Here is a 9,466-nt window from a genome sequence, read left to right as displayed (position 1 = left end):
CACAGACTTTCTGCAGCTTGAGTAAAGGTTCCTCCTTAGGTCCAGTTCTAAATCTCTTTCAAAGATGTCAGGCTCATTAATGACATTATCACTGTAGCTCATCACCGTCCAAATCCATTTAAAGCCTAAGCTGGGGCAAGAGCAACCAACCACTATGTTACCTGTTCACTGTTTTTCCTCTGGCAGCCATCAAGGTTATTACCAAGACTCATGATTTCTGACCTGTATTGTTAAGGACAAGAGAGGTGCTGCAGTCACTAAAAAACAGACAAAACCAAACCTTGAACCAGATTGAAACTCACCTGACACACAGACCATAAAAACTGTTACAGTATCCTCAGCTTGACAGTCTAAAGGGATGATTTGGAGGCAACTATTAACTCAAAGAGCAGCTTCTTCTCCAAGACTGAATGTCCCAGGAGTTGGTCCAACATAATTTATTGTTGCAACAGTATAGATTAGGCAACTTGAACATACAGACCTGGGAGCCTGCTATCATCCCTGAAGGAACAAGACATAGAGCCTTCAGTGGACTGACCTGGAGATCTGCAGACACCAGAACACTTTACACACTGTAGTAAGCAAGTGTCTGTAGCTGCAGCTGGAAAATTAGCAGCAGCACCCAGTAACAGATGATAGCTGCTCCTTTACCATTCCCATCTCCACCCCCAAGCCAGTCATGCTGGTCTTTTTCTCTCAATCTTGCAGCACACACTCCGTTTCCCTGAGCCGTTGGCAAAGGCAGAGGGAGGAGGCAGAGTGGTGTTTTCCATGTTTTCTCCTCCCTGCTTACATCTCTCCATTCCTCCACTCATGCAGCTCTATGCTATTCCTCAAGGCACAGACATAAAGGACGTATCAAGATGAGCCAGGCCTCTTCAAGCTATTTAAGCTTTCCTCAGATTTAGCTCAGCACATTCAAGCAACAAAGTATGCAATTAACTGGAAAGGAAAAGTGGTTCTTAATGGCTTCACCAGTAACAAGAACCACTCACCTGCTGGACAGCACTAGTAATGTCTCCATAGCTATACCTATAAATACAGTACAGCAAGACAGACAGGACTCTTTCAGATAGACGAACATGATTCCACTCCATTATCACCTTTTTATTGTTAAAAGGACAAATCTTGACAGTGGAAAAAAAAGGATGTTTCACAAGGAGAACAGGAAGTAGCTTCTACTGGTCTTTCAATTCCTTCAGTCTTCTGATGGCAGATTTGACTGTCACTGCAGAGGTGGTACTGGAAGAAGAAGCAGAGTCATTTGCATGTGGCAGCACAACAGCCTGCACACCAGTGTTATTTGAGAAAGCACTAATCATTTCAAATAGTTATTGTCTGATTGCACCGTTAACAGGGGGCTAATTCCACTTTGATTTTCATGACAACAAAGCGTAGGCCTTTGTCTACATACGCACACGCAACTTCACCAGCGACATCTCAACCCACTTTATCCAGTCAAGCATCAACTAAACGCACAAGCACATGGGCTCTGATTCCTAGTGACTTATGTGTGGGGCCAACAGCGTCTTCTACCAGGACTGGGGGAGGAGAGTAAAGAATGGGAGTGAGGAAGAGCACCATCAAAACAAGAGTTCAATGCTTTTAAAACAAAAGCAAACCATGGAAATAGATTTTCTTGGGATAAAACTGGTTTTGCCTATTGTATCTGTGTCTCTGAACTGAAAGACGGTGGTAGTAACCACAAAAAAATGCTGCGTAGGCTTTGAAAGAAGAAGTAAGAGCTCCCTTACACAATTACAATTTTTTTACAGTCAAAAGAACCAAAGAAGGAAAAATAATCCAAGTAATCCCCAGGTCAGAGGCACAATTTATTAGAAGCTGTTGGAGCTCTTTTTAGAATAACTTGGATGCACATCTGTCAGGTGTCACCCACACAGATGATTCCACCCTGAGACGGCTGGATGAACCAGTCATTTTCTTTGCTGCTTCCAACATCACCAGAAAACTGGTTCAAGTGTAACACATTGTACAAGCAACAGCTGTAGTTTAAATCTTCAGTAAGAAGAGCTACTACAGCCAAGGCAGAGACTACTCGGATAAAACAAGTTTCAGCATTTGCAAATGTTTTTTTTATTTGAAGTTTAGGAAAATATGCAGAAACAACTGCTTTGATGAAGTTCAGAGGAATAAAGAAATTTTGGAGGGACCCACCAAAACCAGCAGCAATAATACGATGGATAAAATGCAATATTCATAGAAGCTACAAAACAGATACTAGACAGAGTAACATTCAAGTCCAATTTGATCCTGTGGCAGATGTACTCACCCACAACAGATCTAATCCAATCAAATTTTAAGAATACAGGCAAAAAAAAACCAACCCCAAAACCAAAACCACATATCACTAACTTGAAACAGACCTACTTAAAGTTAGTAGATTAAAAGAAAAAAAAAAACAAACACCACAAAAACCCGAAAACTGTATTATGCCTCAGTCATGTGAAAATAAGTGCTGATAGGAGCTTCATTTCCTTACTTGTATGTCCAGGCACCACCAGCAACTGTCTTCATGCAGGATCCACAGTGCCAGATACCCACAGCCTTCCTCTTCATTTTGGTCTGTAAGAAAAGAACAAATGTCTCTCAATCAGCTGAAAAAGCCGAGAGAACTTGTACTATCATCCAAACAAGAAATTTCAGGTGAGAACATCAGCATCACAGCATAGCATTACCTATACGTCTAGTTAAGACCGGCAAAGATCAGGGAACAATTTGATTCGGATTCTTCACAAAACAGAAAGTAATTCTGAAATACTTTTTCATTCAGACGTAGAATAAATTGGGTCATTTCTAAGTGCATCATCAAAAATTCAGTTCTTTTTGAAGGAAGAAAATAGCAAGGAGTTACACTAGTCATAATAACCAATATTCCTGCCTGGTTGATGACCAACATATTTCTGTTACTAATGCTCCCTGGACATCCCAAGATTGCTCTAAACTGGGTCCCTTTGAACAGTATCTAAAGAGTGGGTGGTGGGTACCAAACTCCTTTCACCCGGACAGGTCTCCATCATCTTGTGAAGATGACAACACATTTGCCTGGACTTATATTGGATTTAGGCAGCTTTGCAAATGTGGTCATCAACATTCCCACATCACATCATAAAGACACATAAAAAGAAAAAAAAAAAAACACACTTCCAGCTAGATACCTACTTTACAGATATCAATAAAAATTATCTGGGCAAAGCACAAGCTGATGGGCCTCTCAAACTGTCAATAACCAGATTTAAGAGTGCGTTTTGATTATGTACATAAGTAGAATTCTTCCCCATCCAGAGTTATAACAGGACACAAATCTAAGTAAGCAATTAAAATCAAAAGCTGCAAGTGGGAAAAGGAAGCTCTCTTCTTCCCCCAGGTAAACTGTAAATGTCACCAAAGGAGGAAGAAAAAAAATCCACGTCATGTCTTGATTATCAGGATAACAACTGTGTTGGTTTAATTGTCAGGTCTTTTTATTAGATATCTAAAGTGTACAGTATCATAACTTTTCTCACTGTTCTGTGTAACGAAATATGCTTGCCTTCATTAACTACCAATAAACACACACATGAAGCCTCCAGCAACTCTTTTTACTTTAAAATGGACTCTGACAGTAGCCTAAAGCTCACAATAAACTAAGCCCTGTCTAAAAACTAGTCCAGTCATCTCTTCAATAGAAAAATTATCGACGCATCAAATTGCAGTTCTAGCACCATTACCAAAATTATTTTTAAAGCTGTTTTAGGGAAGGATGTCTCTCACCTTGCCACAGAAGGAGCAGGTATACTTGGCATGCTGGCTAATTTCTATCTTCTTCACCATCTTCCTAAGGGACGCTCCATAACGGGTACCATATTTACCCACAATCCCAACCTTCTTGGTGCGCTTAGCCTGTTGGGATGCAAACCAGAAAAAGCTTCAACTTCACCAAAATCTCCATCTCCCTGGCAGCTCCTCTCTCCTGACACATGACAGCAAAGCTGTCAGCACTGCAGTCACCGACGCCTCTCCGTGACGTTGGAAAGTGTGTTAGTTATAGAACGGTGAGAGGCTGATAGTGCCACAGCCTCGGGCTGCTGCGGGGGAACCTCGGGAGGCGGCCGCAGTCCGGCAGCCGAGCACCAAACCCACATCGCTCCTCAGGGCCCGGCCGCCCCTACACGAATCGCTGCAGCCGGCAGAGCCGCCCGGCAGACACCGGCACCTCCGCGGTCCGCGCTCAGCCCCTTTCTGGGACGGCTACTGGGACTTCCAGCGCCTCCCTTCCCTCCCCCGGCCTGCCCTGTGTCCCCCCGGCTCCGTCCATCACCTACAGGCTCCCCCGGGCCCAAGCCCCTCCCGCAACCGCCTCCCCCACCGCGGGGACGGGGCCTGCTGAACGCCAGAGCCCGCACAGGCCACCGGCCCACGGCACAGACCCCACCGATCCGTGCTCCGCCCGCAGCGGGCTCCGCGCTGTCCCACCCGCCGTACTCCGCGGCCGCAACGCGCCGGGCCGAAGCGGATGGCGGCGGATGGGCAGCAGCTCCCAAGCGCCACTCACCATCCTCCTGCCGGCGCGACGCGAAGAGAGAAAGCTCAACTGCGCAGGCGCGCTATGAGCCGTCGCTGCCGGAAGTGACGGGGTGGCAGCAGAGAGTGGAGCGGATGGGACTCGGAGTGGGTCCATCTGCAGCGTGGCGGTGCGGCGGACTCTGTGGCGCTGTGTATTCCGTACATTTACCCCGTGGCAACAGGGTTATCTAAAGCCTAAAGCACAAGAACGGGCGCGCAGCTGCCGCTCAGAGACCAAACCGAAACCCGAGCGGCACATCCGCGCCGGCAGCGCTGAGTGGGAGGTGCGGCCGGACCCAAGGTGTCCCTCGCCTCATTTCTTGAAGAAAATAGGCAGTAGGTAGATGTCAGAAAAGTAACGGCAGACCAGACTGGAGCTGCAAAAGGGGTAAAAAAATAGATATATATGTATATAAATGAAGGGACGAGCAGCACACGTAGCCACGCCGCCGAGCTGTAGTGCCTGTAGGGGGATGAACAGCCCATTGCCCCCGTTAGGAATGTGATCAGTCACCCCAGCGCTTTTCAGGGCGCAGAGCCGGCTGCAGTTCATCCACCCGGCCTGGAGGGAGCCGAGCCCACCTGGAGAAACCACCCCCAGGTACTTTTTGCAGGTGCTTTTCCTCCCGTGACAGTCCCATACCCACCCGGGCTTCCTTGCCCTCCTCATTTGCAACCTATTTAATTAATAGGGAATTAACAACTAGAGCATAGCCCACCACCCCATCAGCTTTTCTTTTTTGGGGTCTGTACTTTGGGAAACACAGACACACACCACATCCCCTCTTGGCTCTTGCTTTGAGGGTTTGAACACTCATTTTTAATTCCCTGTGGCACACGCCAGGCTCCTCCATCATCCCTGCAAGCTCTCCTCCATCCGAGCAAGCCCTCCTGGGAACTGGGGGGCCAGAGCCCTGTTGCAGACAAGGGCTCAGCTGGTCTTCAGGGAGCAGTATTTATATCTCTCTCTGCTGAGTCAAAATCTCATTCAATACATCCTAGGAATATATTTGCCCTTTTCAGATTCTCATCATAATAATGACTCACAGGACACATCTTCAATACCAACATATTAAAAGGAAAAAAAAAAGAAAATAAAGAGTTCCTTTGGCTGCTTTGTGGCTATTTGGTTACAAACTAAAATTGCCAGTCAACACATCCAGGACAGAGGCTCCAGTCTGTATCTAAAGTCCACTCTGACAGGACAGACCGTGCTCATACCCTTCATCTACCAGTATCCGAGCCAGCTCTGCCAACAACCAAACCCAGCCCCTCAGACAACTGCCATTCTCAGCACTGCCAAAATAAACGTACATTTCCAAGTGACTGAGAAGACAGATGGATGCAGCCAGGCCAGCACAGCTCCACGAGCTTTGCCTTGACAGTCCACCACCCTGAACTCTTCAGCATGCCCGAGGCTGGGGCATGTGCTGAAGACATTGCTCAAACTGCTCTGTTTTATTGTTCAAATATTCTTACCTGTTCTTTCTGGTCTGGCATCCTTCCTGAAACGTGCCTCTCACATGGGTGAGAGCAGAGGCAGGTGTACAAGCCGGCATTGGTCACAACAAGATGCTCCAAGATGGGTCTTTCCCTTTACTCTGTTGGGCTTCAGACAATGCCAAGTTAGTTATACCTTCTTCGATAGGCAGATGTAAGGGTCCCCAAGAGTGCTGCACATCCCTTGGCCTGCCTGTGGGTCTCACTGGCATCCTGCACCCTCCCTTGTACAGCTTCTCATCAGCAAGCTTTGGAGATCCTGTCTGAGCCTGCTCCAGCTTCCCAACCACCTCCTCATCATATAAATGACAGACTAATGGTGTAACTGGGCTAAGGCCTGTGCAGTCTTTCCAATCCCTTGATACAATGACTAAAAGCACTTTCCTGCAAGATTCTTCTCCCTTTTTTCATCTAGTAAGGATAAAGTGAATCTCAAGTGTACTTGACAAGCCTTTGTAACTCTGCAGCAAACCAGCTGAGATTTTATGGGTCCTGACAGAGTACACCTAGCACTCCTCTATCAGAGCTGGGATTTATCAATATATAGATAAGATAAACTGAGTTTGTGAGAAACAGAATTGTCCGAGGGTACTTTCAGCAGATTTCAGAAAAATACTGTTTTGAAGTTGCTGTAGCTTTACAAGGAGGAAGAGAATTACTCCTATAGGAGGCAACAATATGGCTATACAAATAATATCTACCACATTTTCTCTCAGTAGGTAGACAGCAACATTTCTCACCTCTTACACAGAACAACCCTCTTGGCAAGTAGAAAGATCACATGCCCTAGAAACAGATTAAATACTCTTGTGTTCAAGAAGAAAGACATTTTAAAATGTCAAAAAGTGTGTGTGTATCTCCTGATCAGTTGCTGGAGCAAGAGAAACAATGTTTAGCTCTCAGTCTCAAATCATAAAATCATAGAAACATAGTTGGAAGAGACCCTCAGGATCATCAAGTCCAACCATAACCTAACCTACACCTAGAGATAAAGCAGTCCCTCCAGCTGGCCAGTCACATGATCCTTGGTCCTACTCCTCTTCACCTGACCACAACAAAGGCAGCTTCTGCAATCATGAATGAAAAGCAAATGTCTACCCAGCACAATGGCACACAGCCTGTAAGGCATTTCCATGACGACACTTGCTGAAAATGGGATAATCAAACCCTTTGATGCAGGAAAAAAATATCCCAGTTATTATCAGGTTGATCTTTTAGCACAAATGTTCTCCTCCTCGACCACAGAAGAGTGAGCTTTTTGTCCATGGCTGGTACCTGCACACAGTCAAGCATGCAACCTGCACAGCATGTTAGCTCCTGGCCTCCTGAAGCTAAATGTAAGCCTTTAGTTTGCTTTTCCCCCACCCTTCTCTACAGATCATGGCTGTAAAACATAGCTAACTGGTACCTCTGTGAAATTATATCTTCTCCTGAACTTCCTGGTCACATTTGCTTAATGCTAGCCCATTTCCAAGTATCTTCTAGTAGCTGTTGATTCATCTATAAGCAAAATACCATGGGAGTTTCCCTTTTGAAAGCTGATGAATCTTAAAAAGCGCAAAAGGAAGTTTTCCCCCAAAAGACCCACCTTTTAGCCATTGCAACTGTATTTTAAAAAACACTAATATTTCTACTGCATCACTCATTTCTCAATCTTAAGGTCCAAATGGAAGATGAAATTCTAAAATAGAAAAAGTACCAGAAGCTTGGGAACCATTACTTAAATCAACTTTTTATTTAAACAGCTCAGTCTAGAATCGGTTTCTTACAAAACGAGAACAGAAGTCCACATGTCCTCCTCTCTTCACTCATCTGTGGAAACCAGTACCAAGTCTTGAAGAAAACACACACACATACACACACACTCTTCCTGAGCCGCCAGGCTTAATCACTGGCACTCAGCACAAACTTTATCTTCCACTGACACAAAAAGCACGTGCCATGGAGCAGGTCCTAAAATTTAGCAGATGAGGCCAGAGATCAGTGTGCTCAGGCAGACACGTGCCTAACAGGCAACACACACCCCCTGGCAGACAGTTTTACTGCTTAGTTTCAAGGTACTGACTGCTCTGCACAGACAAAAATATGGGGCTCTCCCTCACCTCCACAAAATGTCAAGATCTGTCTGGATCTTTTCCCCTCGCTGCCAGACTGAACACCAGAAAGGCAGTTTGTGAGCGTAAGGGCCAAACACTGCCAGTGAACTGACTGCTATAAATACGGACCAAAATTCTTGGAGATGGAAGACTAATTGTTAAAAGCACTCTGCAGCTGCTGAGAAGTTTTCACAATAGTCCTGCCTTGTGGACAAACAACCATTACCTGCATTTTAAACAAAACAATTGTGGAAAATGACAAAAAGGAGCAATCTACTTGCCCATGGCCACTCAGTCATCAGCAAAACCAGGACTGCAAATCCTGCAGGCTGCCAGGTGTGCACTGCTCATGTATCATGCTGTCAGATTGCCTTCTTGTCCTTCGAGATTAAATACACCACAGATACAGAAAACTTAAGTCTTTTATTTTTGAAAACTCAAAAAATAATACTTGATTGCTTTTGTTTTCTCTTTTTTAATTTAAAAATATCTCTTAGTCACCTTCTCATTGCTGCCACCATTACACTTTAAAACACTCCTCAATACGCTGCTTTTTGGGGGGACTCACTGAACATGTCTCTACTGTATCTTGCAAGGCACTGCCAGAGTCAACCTCACAGCAAGCATCAGCTGCCTCCAAAAGCAAAAGTTCATCAGTGTCATCTCCACACTCAGAGAAGGTCCTCTGGAAAAGGTCGTATATGGTCTTCTGCTTAGGATCTGGCTGAAAAATTAAAACAGACAATCTGCACACATACTGTCATATAAAAACAAAGTGAGCAACAATCACAGGCCACTTCCCCTGAGCCAGTGCACATGTGTGTATATATCATATGACATATATATTGTATGTATATATACATACACATGTATCTGAGAGACATATACCTCAGAGACATATAGATGCCATAGAGGCTATCATGTCTCCTTGCATGCAGCAGGTCTGGGAACTCTCTCTGGAGAGTCCAAATCAAGTCATGGATCCTGGGAGGAGTTGCAGAACATGGTCTGTGGTACTAAATACAGCACAGCTGTAAGGTCAGCCTGCCAGTCACAATGTACACCAGTCAAAGCCCATTCAGCCTCTTCTAGGGACCACTGATATTTTTACCTTAGGGCAGTAATTAGTGGACTCAGCTGTTTTGGAGAAATTGGTTTCTGAAAGACCAGCTTCCCCCAGCACTTCAATTTTCTTTTGAATCATTGGCCTAGGAGAGATAAACAGATATTACCGAAAAGAAGAAAGTATCCTACAAGGACGCTGTGTCATTTACCGTGTGTAGATGATAAAAAAAGATACAAAGATG

The 9,466-nt window shown here is 45.0% G+C and overlaps 2 protein-coding genes across 5 annotated transcripts in view; both read right to left on the bottom strand.

Annotated features, from left to right (window-relative positions):
- Positions 1-1,073: 1,073 nt before the first annotated feature.
- On the bottom strand, positions 1,074-4,693 carry RPL37A (ribosomal protein L37a). The gene is made up of 4 exons (XM_065841543.2): positions 4,553-4,693; positions 3,772-3,900; positions 2,501-2,583; positions 1,074-1,242 (listed from the first exon to the last, which is right to left on the bottom strand). Exons 1-4 carry the CDS (start codon positions 4,676-4,678, stop codon positions 1,179-1,181), a joined length of 402 nt encoding a protein of 133 aa, XP_065697615.2. The 5' UTR covers positions 4,679-4,693; the 3' UTR covers positions 1,074-1,178.
- A 3,081-nt stretch (positions 4,694-7,774) lies between these two features.
- The window catches only part of SMARCAL1 (SNF2 related chromatin remodeling annealing helicase 1), a 38,686-nt gene continuing 36,994 nt past the window's right edge, over positions 7,775-9,466 (bottom strand). For 3 of the 4 annotated variants that reach the window (XM_065841366.2, XM_065841368.2, XM_065841367.2), the window contains exons 16-17: positions 9,271-9,367; positions 7,775-8,883 (exon numbers count right to left, since the gene is read on the bottom strand). In XM_065841366.2, the coding sequence (XP_065697438.1) occupies positions 8,680-8,883; positions 9,271-9,367 (301 nt within the window). In that variant the 3' untranslated portion in view covers positions 7,775-8,679. The remainder of the gene's footprint in view (positions 8,884-9,270; positions 9,368-9,466) is intronic. The other variant, XM_071810894.1, reaches the window with a different exon arrangement.

The sequence above is a fragment of the Patagioenas fasciata genome, chromosome 7 (assembly GCF_037038585.1).
Source record: "Patagioenas fasciata isolate bPatFas1 chromosome 7, bPatFas1.hap1, whole genome shotgun sequence".
In the NCBI taxonomy this organism is placed as follows: domain Eukaryota; kingdom Metazoa; phylum Chordata; class Aves; order Columbiformes; family Columbidae; genus Patagioenas; species Patagioenas fasciata.
Note: the sequence above shows the minus strand (reverse complement) of the source record. Positions and strands in the feature narration are given on the sequence as shown.